The 23,660-nt window shown below is 37.2% G+C and overlaps 1 protein-coding gene across 5 annotated transcripts in view; it reads left to right on the forward strand.

Annotated features, from left to right (window-relative positions):
* Positions 1–23,660, forward strand: part of bru3 (bruno 3) — a 312,519-nt gene that overhangs the window by 64,850 nt on the left and 224,009 nt on the right. For 4 of the 5 annotated variants that reach the window (XM_069500314.1, XM_069500315.1, XM_069500316.1 and 1 more), the window contains exon 3: positions 13,509–13,634. In XM_069500314.1, the coding sequence (XP_069356415.1) occupies positions 13,509–13,634 (126 nt within the window). Of the gene's footprint in view, positions 1–6,542; positions 6,579–13,508; positions 13,635–23,660 lie in introns of all 5 variants that reach the window. The other variant, XM_069500318.1, reaches the window with a different exon arrangement.

The raw sequence follows: 23,660 nt of genomic DNA on the forward strand, positions 1-23,660 counted from the left end.
AATTTCACCGGCTAGGGCCCGCCATCTTGGCTTGGGGCCTCGTGGCTGGTTGTGTTCCCCGCGCTGAGGGCGATAGAGTCGCCGTCGCGCGCGGGGGTGGTGTCTGGTCCGGTCGTGTTCTCCGCGTTGCGGACGATAGGCTGGCCGGGAAAATCCGGAGCTTGGTCTTCAGTGAGAGGCTTGAGGTGAGGATCTGGTACAGCATCGACGTGGCAGCCTTGGCATGATCCACGGCGTGGTTCACAGTGGGGATCATGCTCAGGTTATTGTCGATGCGACACCCCAAGTAGCACACCGAAGTCTGCCACTCTATGCCCTGCCCTCGCAGTTGGAGCTGACGTAAAGGCTTCCGGATGCCGAACAGGATCGCGGCAGTCTCACAAAAAAGTGTTCATTAACAAATTAATTGACTAAATCACATATAGATGGCGCAACCCGTCATTAACTTCGTGTGCGAGTCCGACTCGCACTTGACTGGTTTATTCACTGGGGTTATAGTAGGGTCTACGCAGCATAGTCAATCTGAAACAACACAAAAAAGTTTTGAACTTCGAAGTCTATCAACGTTATCGAAATGTGTAAGTACTTGAACTAAGGGTACAGTTCTCTTTGGCAGCGCTACTCTAACTTTACGGCAAATCGGACAAAGCTTAACTATGAAACTCCTCTGTGGGTTTAGCGTAATCCGTGTCGGTCCCGTCGCGTCCCCGTCCCGTACTCCGTCCTGTCTTATTAGTCTCCTAGCCCTTTAAGCTTGGACTACACTACACCTAATTATTTTAAATCTCGTAATTACACATTTCGTATGTTTATTTTACTCGTTGTGCACGAAATATTACTTTATTCACGACTAGCTGGTGCCCGCGACTTCGTCCGCGTGGAATTAGGTTTTTAAAAATCCCGTGGGAACTCTTTGATTTTCCGGCATAAAAAGTAGCCTATGTCAAACTCCAGGTCTTTATCTATACCCATGCAAAAAATCACGTCAATCCGTTACACCGTTGCGACGTGATTAAAGGACAAACCAACAAACAAACACACTTTTGCATTTATAATAAGGGTACTGATTTTTATCTGAACCGGAACTATGAGGACCCATTATTTTTGTTAAGCTGGTATAATTGTTTTTAAGTTTGACACTTCTAGCTGTCAATTTGGTCTCTGGGATTAAAAAATAGACTCATCATCATCATGATCAACCCATCGCCGGCTCACTACAGAGCACGGGTCTCCTCTCACAGTGAGAAGGATTTTGGCCATTATAGTCTACCACGCTGGCCAAGTGCGGATTGGCAGACTTCACACCTTTGAGAACATTATGGAGAACTCTCAGGCATGCAGGTTTCCTCACGATGTTTTCCTTCACCGTTAAAGCAAGTGATATTTTAATTACTTAAGAACGCACATAACTCCGAAAAGTTAGAGGTGCGTGCCCGGGATCGAACCCCCGACCTCCGATTGGAAGGTGGACGTCCTAACCACTAGGCTATCAAGCCGTATCGGATCGTATAAAGATTGATGTAGGGTCAGCAACAAAGCTAGGTTTGCACCTGCCAGTACATGCGACTGTGAACGGGTGCATACCTAGCTTTATTGCTGACTGTACCAGACTTGGTGTGACTCATAGAACTGGAACTTGGTGTAGTCCTAGCCTTATTCTATCCCTTTAATAGTGATCAAATTATCGTTGAGCCGGACTTCCCGAGGCGGTCGGATAGTTTCTGACAAACAGCGGGATCGCAAGTATATGTATGAGTCCCGCAAATTGCTATTGCGCTGGAACTATGTCTAATTAACATCGAAATAACGTAATTTTGTAGTCAGCTGAAATAAAAACATACCATCAGCTCGAAACTTCTGTCTAGTGCTGACGTCACTAAAATGGCGGCCACGCGTATTAGAAATTTTCTGGACTTATATAGTTTTGTACTCTTTGATTTTTCCGGGATAAAAAGTGGCCTTTGTGTTAAACCAGGGTGTAATCTATCTCCATTCCAAATTTCATCCAAATCCGTTTAGCCGTTTTTGCGTGATTGAGTAACAAACATCCAAACATCCACACTTTCACATTTATAATCTGTCTGACTGACTACATTTATATGACTGACTGACTAACTGACTGACTGACTGACTGACTGACTGACTGACTGACTGACTGATCTATCAACGTACAGCTCAAACTACTGGACGGATCGGGCTGAAATTTTCCCCTAGGGGGCTGAAATAGAGGTTTGAAATTTGTGTGGTCCACGCGATCGAAGTCGCGAGCATAAGCTTGTATTACATAAAATAATATTAGGATTAGGATTAATATTAAACACGTAAGTATCAAACTATCTACTACTGCTACTACTCCGCTGTGATATTTAATAATGAACTTTTTTTTTTACCTACCTACATTATATAAATGATTGTGTGTTTTTTTTTATGTATATTAAGTTTAAAATAATTTTTTAATGTATATTAAGTTTAAAATAACCCACATTTAGCTCAATGTTGTTAGTTTATATTATTAAGTAATTGTTAGTTAGCTGTTAAGTATTAAGTATACCAATAAATTAACGTGTAGGTACATATCAACTGTCGACGGCACTGGTGTACGGAAAAACTTATTTAAAGTTTATGAATGCACCAAACTTATTGTAAACTGTAAATATTCTTCTTTAATAAAATAAATAAATACAAATACAAATACAAATCTATATATTGCAAAGAGTTTCTAAGTACTACTTCGTAGGTGTATTCCTATGTCGATGATATATTGACCTATAAGCATTATTTTATACTGATTGAAAACTGACGTAAATAACACTTGAAAATTGTATAAAGCTGTCTATAAAGGGTAGCGCCGACATGACAGCTAACATGTTACCCTGACCTCGGCTGTCAATTACATGAAGTGGGCGGTGCTTATTTATTCATGGGGATTGGAGGGGGCGGCAGTAATGTTGTGCTTTATTAGAGCTTATTAAAAACACGGAAGTTATTGAGTCTACGGCTTGAACAAGTTTGCCTACGTGCTATCATAATTTTAATGACCACTAGTTGCCGATGCCGTAAGAAATACTTGCAACAAAGTTATAGGTAAGTAACTGTAGTCCGCGACAGTGTGAGGTGACGCTGGCATTAGCTAGTATAAGTTATAAAGAAACTATTGGGCACTAGTTTTAATCACTCAGATGTATTAGAATCTTCCTTATCTTTACCTATACCAAAATTCTTACATTTTACCATTAAAAACATTTCCTATAAAAACAACTCACAATAAATTATTACCTACAAGCTATAAATAGCATCTACCAAAATACGCCGTAGTACCTAACTCGCGAACAAAAAGTTTGAATATCACCCGAAGGATTCCAACAATAGGAAGAAACAAAGGTCTAACAAGGAACGGTCCACGAGGGGGCACGTACTCGGACGTGTTCCAAAACATTGTTCGCTAATATCAGAACCGGCGGTCATTAAATTCAGATTTATACCCGGCCGGGATATCTCTCCCGTGCGACCGCGCTAATGACCGGCTAAACTGTGATAATTTCACGCTGGAGTTAGTACTCGCAAGTAATGAGACAGAGCTTGGCGCCGGTCTGGTTTAGCCATATATTAGTTTAGCTAAACTGATAAACGCAGCTAGCGTGGCTCCATGCTATCACACGATGTCACGCAGTGTTCCCTAACGCGAAAATTACAGGGAGATTTTACATAATCAGTATGTTAGAGCGATTACGCACTACACTTCCGTCATCCGAGTTCTATCCGTCATCCGTGAGAATACCAGCGATTATCTACGACATACGTCATTGTTGTGAACACAAAAACTATAAACAAATAGATCATAGACAAGGCACTGGGTCTGTGGTCTACTCTAAAGACATTTATAATGTGACAGCCTGACATTAGGCAGGAAACGGACTAACGAGCTTCAGACTCATTCAACACGTAACGTTAACGGACCTTCACATTACCATCGATTTCAACACACAAGTTAATAAAGGAAAACTCAAAATTCCACAAAACCAATTGCGACAGCCAAGGAGAGCGCAGGTTCGAAACTTACCAGCGCCTAACCAACAGCCCAAGGTACAAACAGTCATAAGGTCCCATACGAAACGAAAAAGAACGTATTTTCTCGGACTCGGATCGTGTGTAGTGCGTAGTGCGTGACCGCTCTTAGAATAACAAAGTCAAATCAAAAAATCCATTTTTTTATTTCTTGTAAATCAACTTAAAGATTTCTATATCAAGGCTACTAAAAGTCATAGTTGATTGTATTGAGAAACACCAAAAACCTGGCAAAAAACCCAGAAGTTACTCATTTTACAATGAAAAATGGTACCTTTGCTAATGTAACAAATCATCATCATCATTTTTGGGCAGCTGAATGCAAAGACTTCTAATCTGTCAACGTCATTGATGTAAATTTGTATCAATAGGTATGTACTTACTTCTTATTTTATTGACACATAATGTCAAAATATTTTATATTATAGCGAAACAAAAAGTCTAAAAATATTTTTAGTCCACAAGAGGGCACGAAATCAGGCTGTACACTGCGGTAATTTCACGCTAGAGTTAGTAGTTAGTAGTAGTAGTTGTACTAGTGTTTTATGAACGTTTTCGCGTGCGTTTTGAAAACTTGCAATTTCACTCTTTCACTTTTCGATACACCATCACTTACTTAGTGGTGAAATTTATGAAATTCATCAAGATAATTTCTAATATTTTACTGAAACGTTGAATTGGGGCCAGGGACAGTATTTGCGTAAAGCCTGACAAAATGGCAAAAAATAAAAACCAACATGAGCAAAACTTGTAGCATCGGGAGACAGATTAAAAAAAATTGCTACACATTCAAAGTAACATCCACTCGCACTGAACCAAGCCGAACCGCTTCAAAAACTTTACTATCCGGCTCGACGGAACCATATTTTTCTTTTCATCCTTTTTGTTTCGCTGTATTTGTCACGATCATTCCTATTACGAGTTTTTATCCGGGCAAATCCGGATAAATGGATCATCAGAATCTTTAATAAACATAAAAATTCATCGGAACAGAGCTTTTCACGCCGTCCATGATAAATCGTGAATTATTTATCTTTGAACTGTAGCATTTGTGAATTACTTTTTAGTCATCGGTAATATCCTGAATGGCCTGTTCCGGGTTCTTTATAAAGACGGTCGTTTGATGCTCAAGTATAAGTAAAAAGAAATATTGTGTCAAATTGCAAAGAATTTTACATAATATAATAAGCAGAAAAAATATCTACTCAGTCCTTATTCTAATTAGAGATCTAATTTTTACTCCTACTTATATCAAATTACTCAAGTAACGTAACTTTGTTTACTCATCCCTCAAGGCAATATTTTCTGTTAAAAGTCCCGCAAATTGCTATTGCGTTGGAACCATGCCTAATTAACATCGAAACGACGTCATTTTTACGTCATTCGACGTATATTTAAGTAAAAATTTCTTAACCTTTTTTTATAATATTCCTTGAAGTACGAGGATGGTTCTTACGGAGAAATTTTTTAAAAAAATTTGAATCGACTGTTAGGCGGAACGAAGTTCGCCAGGGCAGCTAGTTTACAATACAATAAGTTAGTAGGTACAGGTGTCTGACTATTTTAGTCCGCAACTAGGGTAACACAATTAAATAAAATTAATCAGTATAATCCTTGTAAATAATAGATACAATATTGTGCAAGGATATTTACATAAGTAGACTTGTAATAATTGTTGAAATGAGAAAACAACATATTATCATTTAACTTTGTTATTACAATAATATATTGACACACGTGTGTTATATTGTAATTATATAATGTAAATTCCATAATGTGGAAATACAATTACGAAAGTTTTTATTACATGTGTCATATTTTCTATTGTTTCTACCAAACTGATAATGCATTAGTAGGATTATACATAATTATGAAATGATATGAACTCTTGTGCATGCTAAATATTAAGAAAACAATAAGAACACTATTTATTACACTTAAGTAACACTAATAATACGATCTTCAAGTAAACTAAATATCAAAGCAAAATTGAATTGATTAAAACATCGATTTAGAATTAGTAGGTACATACAATTCTAAATCGATGCATAGAAAGTATAAAACACCAATTTACTTTAATTTTTAAAGATAGTATAAGAACATAGTAATAGTTAGTATAACTCAACGATATACGGACGACTTGTCATCGCGATTCATCGTTTCAAACATTTGAAACGATGAATCGAAATTACCTATCTTCGAGACCACCTACGCCTACGTCATGATATGTCGTGCTTGGATCCGTCGTTTCGAATGTCCTGAAACGACGGATCCAAGCGTACCTCGCCTACGACATGATTTGTCGTGACGATCCGTCGTTTCGGAATAGTCGAAACGACGAACCCAAAATGTATCTCACCTACTACATGATATGTCGTGCCGACCCGACGTTTCAGGATAGTCGAAACGACGGATGTGTCTCTACCTAAGAAGCCTAGCGGTGGAGTAAGCGTGTGTAGCTTGTTTTTGTGTTACAGGGGGTGCGGGAAGGCGGCGCGCATAGGCGGACAAAGGTAGCGTTTTGTTGTGCGTGCCCTAGGCTGTACTGTTATCACTGTCTGTCAAATAGCGCGCTAAGTGAGAGCGTTCACGTCGAATCTACAGGAGCCTTGCTTTTTTTTTAATTCCTAACTCGATGTTTTTGTTTTCTTTTCTTTTTTTGTAAAAGGTTGTTTCACCACGTAGTTTTGAACGCTTAAGGGGTGCTATACACATAGTTGTCTCAGCGCAGTTGGACAGTAGAATCAGATACACGTAAAGGAGTATTCGACAATTATAAGCCTGCAGGCCTACATGCACATAGACATGTTCAGTTCCGCTTAAGTGCCGCTTAAGCGGAACTGAGTGAGACGGGCCAGGCGAGCAATAAACTGCCGATCTGAGGAAGATAGGTTACGCGCTGTACTGCACCTGAGCATTCACTTGTAACAAAACAATTAACACCCACTGTTTTTAAATTATGACGAATAAGCAGTAGAACACCGTAACCGAATTCCTTTAAGGTGCTTTATTCCTTGTTCGTCAAAATTTTGAAATGCCAAATGCTCAATGCTTTGTTACAACTGAATGGTCAGGTCTATTTGCACCTTAACAAGTGAGCCGAATGAAAGTCAAACATATTATGTATGTATTTAGATGTGCTGCTTAACTAAGACAGCTCGTGGGGTAGAGTGCGTGTTACAGTGACAGTGACGTTAAAAGCTTAGATTTTTACGTCAACTGTCATTCTCCCGCTACTCGTACCGTACCTCACAACCCATCTCAATGAAATGTAATACCGATAGAGATTAAATTGGGTCGGAATTGTAATTCAATAAATTTTCCCGAAACGAATGTGCCGACTCGACTATGTGTATAGCAATCCTTAGGAATGTATTGGTAATCACTGACTTACCTCTCACTTTATCGACACTTAACTGAAGAGTTATATTTTGTGCTTAAGTACGTGAACATTGACCTTAATTGTGCAAGTATTTTAAAAAAGGTGGGTTAAATTGAGAATCATCACCGATTATAATAAGATTTATAATGAACTATTATTATGATGCTCATGACTTAGTCCGCGTGGATTTAGATTTTTTTATAAACCCAAAGGGAACTTTTCAATTTTCCGGAATATAAATTAGCCTCTCTACCTCTGTACCAAATAGACGATGCCTGCGATTTCGTCCATGTTTTATAAATTCCTGAGGGGACATTTGTTTTTCCGGAACAAAAATAAAATTAGCCTATGACCATCCTCGGGATGCAAGCTATATTTGTACCTTTCGTCGAAATTGAGTAAACAGAACCTAACAGAAGCGAAGCTAGCAGACAGACAGACACACGCACTTTCGCATTTATAACAATATTTGTATGGATTTTGATTTATGGAAGGACAATTTTCCTTCAAAAATATGTCATGCCTTTTGTCTTAAGGTGCTGATAAACCTAAGCATTCACAACATTGAGCATTCACCGCTTTAAATTTTGACGAAGCATTAAGTTATAGCACCTTAATCACTAAGATATTTGTTATACAGGGTTTAACCAGAACGCTAGCAAAAACGAAGACAGGTGATGGTACTGATGATTACTGATATGATACCACAAAAAAAATATAAACAAATATCCTATATTTTATAAAAGTTCACGATATAATATTGCAAAGAAAACATCTGACTGACGCTAGAGGTTAACGAACGTTGCGTAAGTAGGCCACTTGGAGTCAATGCTGCGTAGTAGGTAGGGCATTGACCCCAGTTTTGCACGCTATACATTGCGGGTTTGAAAAATACTGAATCACTAAAACTACAAAATTGTGAATGATTTGGATTGTGTTTAGATAAAACAGCAATAACGCTAAGTTATTGCTAGCGTTCTGGGAACTCCCTGTATTTCTTGTTCTGACAATTTAAAACCAGTTTAATTTTAAACCAGTTTAATTTTCAATGTTTTGTTACAAGTGAATGCTCAGGTTTATCAGCACCTTTAGAACACGCTTATTTGATTAATATTGCTCCACCAAAATTTGACTGATTTAGCAAAAATAAATCACAACAAAATTGTTTTAAAAGAAATTTGGGAGCGAAAATTATATAGGTAGGTGGAGAATTATTATGGTAATAATATAGCATTAATGTAATTCGTTTAACGACCTAACGCTTTGGGTAGACGGCTGTACTTTTTATGGTAATGGACAGAGATGGATTCAATTTAAACGACATTAATAAAATTAATTATGCGCGTCAAAGCTTTAACAGGCTACTTGGAGTAAAGTTTGTGGTGAAATTTGCCGTTTTTAATTTCTGTTGTTTTGGACTTTCACTGTTTTCCTTCTGTTGTTCCGATTTCTTTTCAATTATTATTTATGTGCATAATAATGTACGACAAACTTTTGTTTCAACTTTTAGTGTACGACAACAGTTTTCAAATTTATTAATCAAAAATACCTACTTATATAGAACTAAAAAGATTTAACTGTTTTGCATAATAAATATTATTTCTAAATATAACTTAACTGTAACTTTAATTAGAAATATTACTTTAATTTACTGCAATTTTTTAATTTACTATCGTTTCTAGTAATAATTGGAATTAACTCGATTTTTTTACAAAGTACAGGTCTTCAGGGTTACCCTGTAAAATAAGAAAACTGTTTTCGTTCACCAAATACCTATCCAATTTATACGTTGTATTTATATAAGTAATTTAATATATTATTAAGTATAAGTATTATAACAAAAATGGCGCACTTGCTATGGTCTCGCGTAGATTCGACATTTTTGAAAAAGCAACGCTCACTGTGCACTTAGTAATCGTCGTGCTGTAAGAAACATTTTATTTTCGTATTCTTTTCGAGACGTAATTAGTGTATTATTGTTATTTTGTCGTTCGTATGTTCAAATGGCGTTGATTTCTGTATAAAGTCCAATGCTAAACAGCCCGAAAATGCCACTAGTTTAGATAGATGTTTGAGGTAAAACTAAAACGTATTGGGTGCCGCGCTTGAATCATGCAGACAGACAAACGCTATTCGTAAAAAAAACTGTCCAAACTAATTTGAGTTTTGATTCGAGGTTTCCGTAGAACATTGTGGTAAAAATCATGCCTAAGTACGCCCCTGCCCACTTCCCTTAGAAACATTTTTGTTTATATTACACCTACGGAACCCTCTGCGTTTGATAACGAGTCACCGTTTTAGTGTAATGTGCTAATTATGTGTTGGTCTGGATTTGGATTTTGTTCGTTGTTTCATTTTGACTAAAACTGTGTGTTATATGTGTTTTTATAGACGCTGTGGTTGTTTTTTGTGTCATGATAACGGTGAAGGGCGGGCTGGCGTGCCGGGGCGGCGGTAAGAGCAAAAATACTAACGCAAGGTGTTGGCATAATGGTGAATTCGGCGTCTACTCAGATAATTTGGGCTACACGCTGACTAAAATTGCAGTTTCGCTGATGTTTTATTACTGTTGACGTACACGCATCAAAACTTCTGACCCCAGCCCCAAGTTTTCTTGAACTGTGTGCTTAGTATGAGATTCTACATCTCACCAACATTAATAGAAGTCGAGCGTCAAAACACTTTAACGTTAAAAAGTAAAAAGAAACGATAATATAGGGATGATGACTACTAGTCAAAAACTAAGCAACTTTTTTCAAACGTCAAAACGCTCGCTTAGTAAGGGACCTTGTATGAAATACACAGATGTGATGTCATAGAATTTGACGTAATTTGACGTGCTTTTTTGTTTAGATCGATAATTTTAAATGGTTAGCAAAATTAAAACTAACAACAGACGTGGATTTTACGAATTTTGGAAGACCCTCTATTTAATAATTCCTAAGAAATAATTTGTTTTTGACATAGACATCATCCCAATTGTCTTGTTTTTAATTTCAAATTCGTCTATACCTACATATTATACAGCCAGCACTCCAAGTGGAAACCTTGTAAAATTGAAATTGGTGATACTGAATTTTTTAATTCAAATTTATTTATGTAAACGTTGTATTTTTTTAATTTAAATGGTAAACCAAAGTTTGTACCTGCCATTTCAAACAACCAGTGATTTTATTTTTTTTTGGAAAAAAAACCACAAAAATCAACAAAAATAACAACAAAGTATACCGATTGCCAATGCCTTGTTGAATTTTCGACTTCGAAGTCTTGAATTCAAAATTATTTTTACTCCACAAAAACTCAAAATTTCATTAAAATTTTACTAAAATGGGCACGATTCCAATTTTAGGCATTAAAAAGTATTACGTATAATAAACGAAAATAATGTTATTCTTTTTTGAATATTCTTTTATTTAAAGAACGTACTTAGTCATGACGTTATCAAAAATAAACCATAAGAATATTATTACTAAAATGTTCACTTTTTCTAAAATAGTTTTTTTAAGTAAAAAAACAATATGGCTGCGTACATGTGTACATATTGGATTCACAATATGGGAAAGCTGTGAATCTTCAAATCAACAAAAAAATTACACTGGATTTGAAAATTAATATGTATGATGTATAATTTTTGTAATCAACTGGAAATTGATATTTTCGTAAGCATCCCGAGAAATCTCAAAAACGACACCCATATTATTATTATTCATTTCATTATTATGGATTTGGAAATGGGTGCTATTTTCAAATCATACTTTTTGTAAAATAAACATCTCGAAAAGCCGCAAAAGTGACACTGACATAAATTTTTTCAAAAGGGTTTTGAAGACGGGCAAATTTTTTGTACCAAGTGGTTAGATAGGGCGGACAAAAGGTACACTAAATACACAATTTTTTCACTCAGCGGCGTTGATAGTAAATCCTCAAATGTTATAGTACTACTCCGAAAATCACACTTACAACATAAATTAATGATGCTCAAAAAGTGAACATTCTGGTACAGAAATTAACACTTCAAATCGATTGTAATGGTTGACGCACATGACTCCAAAGTCACGCCCGTCACTCCCACGGTTCCTCCCGTCACCGCCGCACAGCAGACAAGTCCCCTGGGGTACCAATTGGCACGTTGACCTTTCATACATCCGCCGCTCCACGCACCGCCGCTGGGCTTTTGTGGTGTGGCTCAGTGTTCAGATCCTATTGGCAAAATCCGTTTAACACACACGTTAAGTAAGTGTCAAGATAAAATTGTATGGAATGACATTTTGTATTCACGTAACTGTTATTTAAACTAGAAACATCGTTATTTTAACCCGAGAACAACGAGAGGAGGATAAAAGTTGAAAATTTCCGCGTTGTCTGTATATGGTAAACTATATCTTCTACTTACGTGCTCTCAAACCATATCATATTATGAGCAAAATACAGAAACCCTTTCCGTAGGTGAGTATTATACCTTGCTGTATCTGAATACGGAATGGAATAATATAATGCTTTTTCACATTTATTTTTCTTATTCATATTTAGTTTATATGAATGAATTTCCGCGTGTTATTTTAATCTATGTTTAATTTAAATAAGTAAACGTTGAGTTACTTTACTTTCAGTTTTTTAGTATAGTCTAATATTGAATCGGTTCAACTGGTAGAGTTACAAAAACGGATAGATTTGACGTTTCAAACAGCCTTTGACGTAGTTTTTTATTATTTGTATTTATTTATGCAGTCACGCTGATTTTTCTCAAGCAAATATCATTTCCATAAGTTCTAACTTGACGCTAAAGCTATAGGACAAATCTCGCGGGATTTCGTGTGATGTGTCTCTAGCCTAAGAAACGTGTGCGGAAAATGGATTTACCCTGGCCTCAGAGTCTCAATAGTGTACGTTTTCAAGTTAACAAACGTGGCACTGGTATTGTGGTCTTGCTTTGTTATGAAGCTGTCAAAAAACGTTTGACTGTTCATACTTAAAGAGACTTGGTGCGTACACTATTGGCCAAGGAGTGCTATTGGTTTCCTTGGTGTTATTTGGTCCAAATGGATACCAAATGAAGGTTATTCTCGATGGTTTATAAACGGTGAAAGTCAATGCTCTTTTTATAGTCACTCGTTGGCGAAATGTGTACAAACCATTATGCCAGGTCACGTTTGTTTACTGTAAACTATATACTAAAGGGTTTATTTACATGTAACTATGCAGTATCATGGTCAAAATTGGGCCGTGGTGTGTCAAAAAAATGCATTTTTTCGTGAATGGACGAGTACTAATAAAGTTAAGAGGGTGTAATAAAATGGTTCATCTTAAGTGGATAATTTTTTACATGGCTACCCAAAAAAATTGTAACGTTTTCAAAGTTTATGTTTCATGTTTACTTTCTTTGTTCCACCATAACTTCTAAATGCTTAAACAAATTTGGACGTGTGGGGTATTGTTAGAATTTCACCATCATTCTGAGGGTCACTAACTAATAACTATAATTTTAAAAAAAATGACGGCTGTACGGGCGCCATTTTCAAATGTGTTTTTTTTTTTGTTTTTTGTCCTATTTTGGCAGTGCAGTCATGTTCTTTGATTTTTTTAATTACTTGGTAATAGTAATGAAAGATAAACTTAAATAAACACGTTTTATTAAGGGTGCTGTCATTTGAAGCGAAGCGTAGTGTTTTCAGCAGACCAATCAGATTAATGATAGATCATGTGATAATTTTATCGCGTCATCTTTTAATAATGTGATTGGTCTATTGAACTCATCTCAACTCCACTTCACCGTACGGCTAGGGATTTTTTGTTCGTGATTTTTCGCTCGCGAAATTACAATAGATTTGTCCCTAGCTATATGGTTCTTCATTATTGCGGATTGAACATCAAATATAGACCTAATCAACCGAAAAATGAACCGTTTTATTCCCCCCCTTCATTAAATGAAACTCCCAGACATTTTTGTGTTTTTGACAGTTCCACAGTCTGAAATCTTTGCTACTGCATTGTTATATGCTAAATATACGTTACAAGTTTTCCAGTGTGCATACAGTGAGCTAATGCCCCAGTTTTCTCGCAGATCGGAAGCTGTTCGTTGGCATGCTCAGCAAACAACAGACTGAGGAGGATGTGCGCCAGTTGTTCACACCGTTCGGTACAATAGAAGAGTGCTCGATACTTCGTGGCCCGGACGGCGCGAGTAAAGGTAAGTTTTTAGTTTATTTACAGAGAAAACGAGACAACTGAAGGTGGTAACATTTACGGTGGACTTATAGATATAAGTTGAAAATTTTCTAAGAAGATTTGTCAAAACTGATGTATTAATAATCAGATCAGTGATGCGTATATTGGTGCAAAATTAAGCGAATAATTCAATTATCAGCGCAGGTGAAAAAATCTGTTACCAAAATTACATGGAATAAAAAATGAGAATACGAAATAATTCTCGTGTTAATAAGGTTCCGTTCACCTTGGTTACCAAGTTTTCGTAACCAGCTACAAAATAAGATTATAATTTCGTCTTTTCATGACTGGTTATTACTAATCAAGAATATTTTGTCCGGGTTCGTAACGGAACAAGATTAAAACTACGTCGTTTTGTAGTAACCAGTTACAAAAAGACAATATTAATCTTATATTCCCTTACGAATCCGGATAAAAATAATACTCTTTGTTAGTATTTAACCAGTTACGAACTGGTGTGCTTAGTATGGGATGGATATCAAATCCAACGATGATAGAATTCGAGATCAAAACATAATAACGTCAGAGTAAAGTGGACCTAAAATTCCTGGAGTTAAAATTAATAATTCAGTAGGGACCACTGATTTTAGTTTCACAACGTTTCTGCCTATATACAAATGAACTGAGCGCTAGCTATATACAAATGAACTAACTTGCGCTTTAAATCGTAGAGGTTCATTTTATTTTAATGCAGAGGTGTTTAGATGCTGGAGTTATATCAATTGCTGTGACGTAATATCTCATTCTTAGCACACGGGTGTAGACTTTCTCAATTTAATTGACTATAGGTATTGGAGCATATGAAATTTGAAGAACCAATTTACTTTGACGCAAAATGGAATGTGCGCTTAATAAAGACGGTAAGGTCAATATAAGAACGCGTATCATGACAAAGACGTGGAATCAGCGAAACGTGCGTAATTTGAATGAGCCGAGAGCTTTATTTGATGTTAAATAAATCTGTAAATGAGACAACGTTTCGTTCGTCTTTTATGGACGAAAATTGTTTAAAAGGTATGCTCTGTAACGTTTTTTTACTTTTATATTAACATGTTTGTGTAAAAAGATGGATGTACGATTTTATTTTATGCGAAAGGACGGTCAATTAGAAACATATAATAGCTAAAACCTGATAATCCACTTACTGATTTTCACGCCTACATCTTTTGTCGATAGTCATTTAATAGCGGTACAGCTTTATCGGTCAGCTATCCACAGCCAAAGCATCCAACTGGAGAAGAACAGAGACAATTTAGTAAATCATAAAGTACCAAATCAGTACCCTTATTATAAATGCGAAAGTGTATTTGTTTGTTGGTTTGTTGGTTTGTTGGTTTGTTGGTTTGTTGGTTTGTTGGTTTGTTGGTTTGTTGATTTGTCCTTCAATCACGTCGCAACGGTGCAACGAATTGACGTGATTTTTTACATAGGTAGGTATAGATAAAGACCTGAAGAGTGACATAGGATTTTTGAAAAACCTAATTCCATGCGGATGAAGTCGCGGGCATCAGCTAGTCAGAAATAAAGTAAAACCACCCACTTATAAAACCACAACGCCAGCAAAGTTGTCAAAATAATCCTAATCCTAATATTTTAATATTATACGAGTAAATGTGAAAGTGTGGATGTTTGGATGTCTCTGAACTCAATCACGCAAGAAGTATTGGACGGATTTGGCTGAAATTTGGAATGGAGATAGATTATACCCTGAATTATTAACACATAGGTTAATTTTTATCCCGGAAAATCAAAGAGTTCCCGCGGGATTTTGAAAAACGTAAATCCACGCGGACAAAGTCGCGGGCATCAGCTAGTATTATTATATCTGGGCAGTGTATAATCATGCAAAACTTAATAGTACCTATCTTCCAGGTACAGAAGAATCACTAACTGAATCACAGCAAAACCGTTTAAATAAATAGCGACTCTTCTTGTACTATAATAAAGTGCAATTTAGCTCGCACAGCGCTACGGCCTAAAATTTGTTTAGGTCTTTATCTATCCCGTAAACTCTTATCTCTTATCTCCTCTATTATAAGAGATATAGTGACACACCACCGTAGGTATACTTGTCAGGTCACGTGACCTAGTGAGCCCTGCTCGGTAATATTTTCCGCACGCCGAGGAGAAATATTCGCACGTCCGGGAAGCAATCAGACGTAAGAAGTTGATACGATAAATTTCACTCCCGCTCCAATTCTGTTGTCCTGGTACGAACGGGAGCTCGCGAAAATTGAAAACCCAATTTGCTCTGACATAAAATGGAAAGCGCGCCCAATAAAGACGGTAAGGTCAATATAAGAACGCGTATCATGACAGAGGCGAGGATTTCATGAAACGTGCGTAATTTGATGTGCCGTAGGCTTTATTTTTTTATTGTTAAGTATATAAATCTGTAAATTGGAATACATTATATTTTGTTATAGTTCTAAGTTAGTAAATAGTTGTGAATAGATACTTTAAAACAAACACAAAAACAAAGCAGTGATAGGCTAGTGAAAGCCAATGCATGAAGTCTGCCAGTCTGCATTTTGCTAGCGTGGTGGACTATGGCCTAAACCCTTCTCATTCTGATAGAAGAACTGTTCTCAGTAGTGAGCTGGCGATAGGTTTAATTGACGACATTAATATTGGCAGAGCATTATTATGATTTAAGTCCCGCAAATTGCTATTGCGCTGGAACCATGTCTCATTAACATCAAAATGACGTCATTTTGATGTCAGTCGAAATAAAAATATACCGTCAGCTCGAAACTTCAGTCTAGTGCTGACGTCACTAAAATAGCGGCCACGCGCTTTATTAATTTGCGGGACTTTTATTAGGTTCAGATATACGACAGGAGTATAAAAATCAATTTATCAAGTAATAACTCAAACCTCAAACGTTCAACAGTGGCATTAAATTCGGCTGTTACCAACAATTACTGAAGTTGACTAGCAAGCAAATGTTTACTACTAATTCAAATTGAAACAGTATAAGGTTGTCCAATACGCTAAATAACAAGAATATCGATATTATATTGTCATTTAAATAGACATAGGTACCGCGTGCAAAATGTCGAAAAAATACGACTGTAGTACGGAGCCCTCGGTGCGCGAGCCTGACTCGCACTTGGCCGGTTTTATTTATAGAGTAGCGCTATTGGCTGCAATCAGACCTGGTGGCAAGTGATGATGCAGCCTAAGATGGAGCACGCTTGACTGGAATCGTAGATGAAGCTGTATGAAGGGGTGACGAAGCGACTTATTAATTTTGGCCGTAGAGAAGCAGTAGGTACAGTTCTTGCAATTCACGAAGGCGAGTGGATTTTACTTGTGGTTACGTCGGATACACGGGCATTGCGTAAGTGTGCGTGCATGTGGCAACAATCAGTCGCAAGCAAGCGCTCGCAAACGCACACATTCAGTGTATGTTACTTAATATACCGATACGACTTAAACACAAGCATGAGCCACTTTTAAGCTGTGATAGCCTAGTGGTTAGGACGTCCGCTTTCTAATCGGAGGTCGGGGGTTCTATCCTGGGTACGCACCTCTGACTTTTCGAAGTCATGTGCGGTTTGCACTTGCTTTAACGGTGGAAAAACATCGCGAGGAAACCTGCATGCCTGTTCTCCATAATGTTCTCAAAGGTGTGTGGAGTCTACCAATCTGCACTTGACCAGCGTGGTAGACTATGGCCAAACGCTTCTCACTCTGAGAGGAGACCCGTGCTCTGCAGTGAGCCGGCGATGAGTTTGATCATGATGTTGATGATGAGCCACTCGCCTTCGTGAATTGCAAGAACAGTACATCTCTACGTCACAGCCGCCACCACATAATACGTCATCGCGCCAGCGACAGCCCGTCTCGGCGTTACGCAACTTTAATTTCATTTTGTTCTCGCTTGAATTTCGCCGGATTTTAATTGAGTTTGTGCTCGTAAACTCGGGATAACGCGGCGTGGTTTGTTAGTTGCCTAAGCGATGCTGTCTTTATGTATATTAAAAGCACAGAGAATTCAACCTCAAGAGTGTATATACACAAGGTTTTTCATGAAAACATAATCGTAAAATGTTGGCGAGGGAAAACCCAACACCTCCCATTGCCCCACCAACCTATGCGGTTGTAATATGGGCCGAAGCGCGGGAGGGCACCCGTTCGGTACTTGCTCGGAGGCATCTTGTTGGCGGGGGAGAGGAGAGAATGCTTTGTTGTGATTGGGGACTCAAAAGTCACGTAATCAAGACAATGTGTGGAATGAGGGTACCGAACAGGCGTGGGCCGACTTTTATGCTAAGCAACTGCCTAAGCTTGGCGATCGCGGGTGTCCGGCTATTAGAAGTCTATAGATGGTGGTCTGTGATTAAAAGGTAGGACATACTATAGACTATTTTGTCGGCATACTTTTTGTACTATTGTAGGTGGAGCACATAATATTATTTGCCGCAGTAGCGTAAAATTCTGCCTCATAAATAACTTTGACTGCTTTATAAAACTCTATCAAAGCCTCGTTCATAACATGAAGAAATTTGGCTCACTTAATTAATTGTTATTAATATATATATAAAAGGAAAAACCTACCTACAACCTACTTCAAAAGTAGGTACTTGCAAGTACCTACTTGCATCTACCACTGGTTAGGAATGCCTTAAATAGAACCAGCAAGAAACTTGGTGGTTGCTCTATACATTAAGTAGGTACAGCAACATTTTGTCGGGCGGCAAGTCGATAAGCTTTTTACGCCTACTCCGTCATTATAGGAGGATAACGTTATTAACATCGTTACTAATGTAGGGCCAGATGTAGGACCAAATTGTTAATTCCCTTTAATTACACGGCACCACGGCACGATAAACTCATTTTTATGAGCCCTCAACGTTATCGCTGTCGACGTTTTAATTACAAATTAAGTGGGATTTCAGGCTCGCGTTTCAGTCTTTGATACTCGAAGTTGGGAAAAAGTAAACGATCTCAAGCTACTTTGCCAGCGCGCCTACGAGAGTCCTCGTGCAAACTTTCCCATTTAATCCACATTTAATTACAATTTTCCAAGGTGTGCCTTTAATTTTTTAATGATTAAAAAGCTTCGGAAAGTCTTTTAGTTTTAGACAAAAGTTTTCTGAATTAATTTTAAAGTTTTAATATAATAAAGGCCGGTGTCAAGGAGACATGGAAAAAATTCGAGGCTTTTAAATTTCATTTGCCGCATTTAAATTTAATTATCTACATCAGATAACCTTTATTAACATAAAGGTTACACGGCGTTTACTTAGTGTAACTTAATTTTATTTTTTCTGAATTAAAATAGTTCTCCCAAGTACGTCGTCTTCTTATCGCACTTTATGCACTTGTGAGATTTAGATAAAGAGAGAAGTTAAGACAGTGGGCTTTAATAGTGATGATAAATTAAATCCAATGATTACTAATGAAAGTTATCATTTATCAATTATTTGAAAATGTAGGTACTTGTAAATTTTTGTCAGGTAAGGCCAATATTAAGTTATTAAAATTCAAGCAAAGCATCTGCCGTATTATTTCAAAGTAAGAATCCTAATCATCTAAACAGGCTTCTATAATAATTAGAAGCTAACAACCTAGTGTTTACTTTTATCTCAATGTATAAAATAAATAGCACAAGAGGGTAGGTGATAAATACAGAAGTAAAACCAACCAAGTCGAATAATAATTGAATTGTATTGTTCAGCATTGATCTATTTATATTAAAATGAATCTACCACCCGTTTCGCTAAGGTGTTTAGTCATGGAGAAGAAAGGGCAAAGAAACTCCATAACACACATCTTTTAAAAGATTAGAACGTTGAGTAAAGTAGTAGGTACATATTTGGTACACAGTTACAACAGGTAACCTATAAAAGGCAAATGATTACATTACATTATTACATTATAATAAAATATAAGAATACTTAACTTCAGTAAGGTCCGCTGTGTTTGCTCTGGGCTGTCGATACAAGACTGTCCCCTCTCTGTCGAGGTAGGGTACTTTTATAACACTGCCATCGCAAACAAGGCGGATATCGACTATCACATGATCTTAATATTAATCATTATTTATTTTAGGTTTGTTGACAAAAGGTATGTTGACACGCCCAATTTACAATAATAAAATCAGTGACATTGATGGTCTACGTATTAATAATTTACAATAATAATAAGCGACTTAAATTGTCAGTTTACACAACATTATTATTTCACATAATAGCTATTGCCAACTGTATGTTGACAATAGCTTAATATAATGTCACTCTTAGTATATTGACAATATTTAATTTACAATGAATAATTAGTGACATGTATTGATAATTTATATAATATTATTTTTCATATTTTCATATTCCTAGATACCAAATTAAACAAGAATAAACAATAATAGTTTTACACTATTGTATTGTATGATGACAGTAAGAAACTAGGAACATTGACATTGTATCCGGAAACGGAATAACGATTCTGTTTTAAACATCACAACAAACATTTACTTCAGACTCCCAAGTTTATGATTAGATGAATTTTAGCATAATAATTATGTATCCAATTTTATCGTAATATAACACACTCGAGTTAAAATGACAAAAAAAGTCAAGTGCGAGTCGGACTTCCATACGAAGGGTTCCGTACCGTCGAACAAGAAATAACACTATTTTTTTAATTTTCATGGCGGTTGTTTTTAATTTTTATTATTTGTCGTTGTAGCAGCGGCAATAAAAATACACAATCTGTAAAAAATTCAACTGTCTACCTATTATGGTTCACCAGATAGCAGCCCGCTGACAGACAGACGGATGGACGAACAGCGGAGGCTATTTTAATATTGCTAAAAAAGGACGGAAAATAAATTTTAAAGTAATGATTCTAAATTTTAGTACTCAATATGCTCAAGACTGGTGTCTAAATCACAGGTTGAACCGTTTTAAATTAAATTAAGTTTGCTTGTCCTTTGCTTATTACATTGGTAAGAAAAAGACGGAGAAGGCTACTCTAAAATTTAGTTGCCACCAGAATTAGTACCACTGTGTTCCCATTTCTGAATAATAGTCCAAACAATTTAGTATAAGCATGAATAAATCAGTCTCTCAATCTAAAAAGCATTTAGCAATAGAGTCTCAATGGCTCAACGGGTAAAGGAGTGGACTGAAAACCGAAAGGTCGACGGTTCAAACTCGGCCCGTTGCACTATTGTCGTACCTACTCCTAGCACGAGCTTTACGCTTAGTTCGACAAGAGGAATATTAGTCATTTAACATGGCTAATATTCTTTAAAAAAAAAACCGGCCAAGTGCGAGTCAGGCTCGCGCGACGAGGGTTTCGTATTACAGTCGTATTTTTTCGACATTTTGCACGATAAATCAAAAACTATGATGCATAAAAATAAATAAAAATCTGTTTTAGAATCCACAGGTGAAGCCCTTTCATATAATACCCCACTTGATGATCTTACTTGGATAATTGAATATACTAATTATTAGTTCATGACCAGAATTTCATGTTTTTGTGTGATGCAACCCTAAATTCACGGTATTTCAGATTTTTCCCCGAATGTCAGCTATAAGACCTCCCTACCTGCCAAATTTTGTGATTCTAGGTCAACGGGAAGTACCCTGTAGGTTTCTTGACAGACAGACAGACAACAAAGTGATCCTATAAGGGTTCCGTTTTTACTTTGAGGTACGGAACCCTAAAAATATATATACTTAAGTTAGCATAGAAAAGAGACATTAGTTGAGATGTAACTCCTTAACACCCCATTTTGTTCCTACTTAGTTTTAGCAAGCAACTTCGTACAAGTCTAAAACATTAATCCCCGTATATCAGCAGCGAACATAACTCGTGGAGAATTGCGCCGCAAAGTACCCGCGTATTTTACCTTTACAATTAAACCGGAACGGAATCACTTTCGTCGAGTTACAGAACCGGGTAACGGTCAATAAAAGTCTCCTTAATCTGCTATTTCTGGCGTTATCACCGCGACTCACCGTGGTAACGTTGCGGTCGTATTCTTGGCGGATATCGATTTGTCGAAATTTAAGTTAACACCTGTTAATAATTAAAAATACTCTTCAATACTACTCTTCTCTTGAGCCTCAATAGCTCAACCGGTATAGGAGTGGACTGAAAACCGAAAGGTCGACGGTTCAAACCCCGCCCGTTGCACTATTGTCGTACCTACTTCTAGCACAAGCTTGACGCTTAGTTGGAGAGGAAAGGGGAATATTAGTCATTTCATATGGCTAATATTCTTTATAAAAAAAAGAAAAAAAAAAATAGCATCTTCGGTCGATTATCGGATATCATACTTAGCAACTTTACAACCTGATTCCTCCTTCACCGTTGCACCACAGAACAGCTGTGAAAGTTTCTGGCCTGGTCTTGTGGGAGGCTTCGGCCGTGGCTAGTTATCACTCTACTACTATCTCTCTACACCGCCAAGCGCTATAGCATTCCGTTACGATACCGTCTAGAAAGGGTGTGGGTTTAATAAAAATGTATGAGTATTTAATTATAGTGTGTAAATATCGGCTCGACCATCTCACTGTCCACGTCTTCACTGTGTGGCGGTCCGAGCTCGACTCACTGCCTCAGTACGATTACCCCTCCCACGCACACTGCGTGGAGTGCAGACTCGATACGACAGTCTCTTGAATGTGTTAGTATGAATGTAAGTTTGTATGTATTATTTGCCTGTATCACCCCTTCCTCTTAAAATATGGAGAAGGCTACTCTAAAATTTAGTTGCCACCAGAATTAGTACCACTGTGTTCCCATTTCTAAATAAAAGTCCAAATACTTTTGCATTAATAAAATCAGTCTCTCAATCTAAAAAACATTGAGCAATAGAGCCACAATAGCTCAACCGGTAAAGGAGTGGACTGAAAACCGAAAGGTCGACGGTTCAAACCCCGCCCGTTGCTTTATTGTCGTACCTACTCTTAGCACAAGCCTGACGCTTAGTTGGAGAGGAAAGGTGAATATTAGTCATTTAACATGCCTAATATTCTTTCTAAAAAAACATGGATTAGTAGGGATCGTGATATTGTATTGCAAGCATCTAAGTAGGCCACCGTCCTTTTAAAGCGTACGGTCTACCATTATCATACGTTATTTCCTAGGGAAGACAATACGTCAGGCGAGCTCGTGAGCCGTCGCTAAGTGTGAAGTAAATTGGTGATATTTTACGACCTAGCCGTTACCAGAGGCTGTAAAGAGAGCTAGTTTGCGGCAATTTTACGATGGTTATACTCGCACGTCGTGACTTGCACCCTTATTACGGTCGGACGAAACGATAACAAGAAGTAACATGGATGGATGTTGCCTTAGATTTTTAGATGTTGTTTTTAAAAATAAAACTCGGAAAGGTTAGCGGCGGCGGGATGTTTTAGCTGCGAGGTCGGAGTTGAAACAACAAAATTTCGCAATCCAAACTTAGTTTGGACTTTGGGCTAAAATTTTTGATCTCTGGAATAGCAAGGGTGCATTTAACTAAACGAGAGTCATGCTTGAGATTTGTCCATAATGTTCACGAGTTCCACACACCTTTGTGAACTCATGAAGAACTGTCACTTGGCCAATCTGTCTGCCAGTTCGCATTTATCTACTCAACCTTCGTTGATCTCTCGCGTCCGACAGAGGCACTTGATCATTAAAGCCAAAAGGCCTCAAGCAGAAAAAGCACCGGAATAAACTATGTCATTGTGTGGCACAACCTGAAAAAACCGGCCAAGTGCGAGTCAGGCTCGCGCAATGAGGGTTCCGTACTACAGTCGTATTTTTTCGACATTTTGCACGATAATTCAAAAACTATGATCCATAAAAATAAATAAAAATCTGTTTTAGAATGTACAGGTGAAGACCTTTCATATGATACCCCACTTGATATAGTCACTCACTTCGAAAGTTGAAAATACTAATTATTAGTTCATGATCACAATTTAATTTTTTTTTGTGTGATCTAACCCTAAATTTACGGTTTTCAGATTTTTCCCCAAATGTC

This window comes from Maniola hyperantus, chromosome 8 (genome assembly GCF_902806685.2).
Source record: "Maniola hyperantus chromosome 8, iAphHyp1.2, whole genome shotgun sequence".
NCBI lineage: Eukaryota > Metazoa > Arthropoda > Insecta > Lepidoptera > Nymphalidae > Maniola > Maniola hyperantus.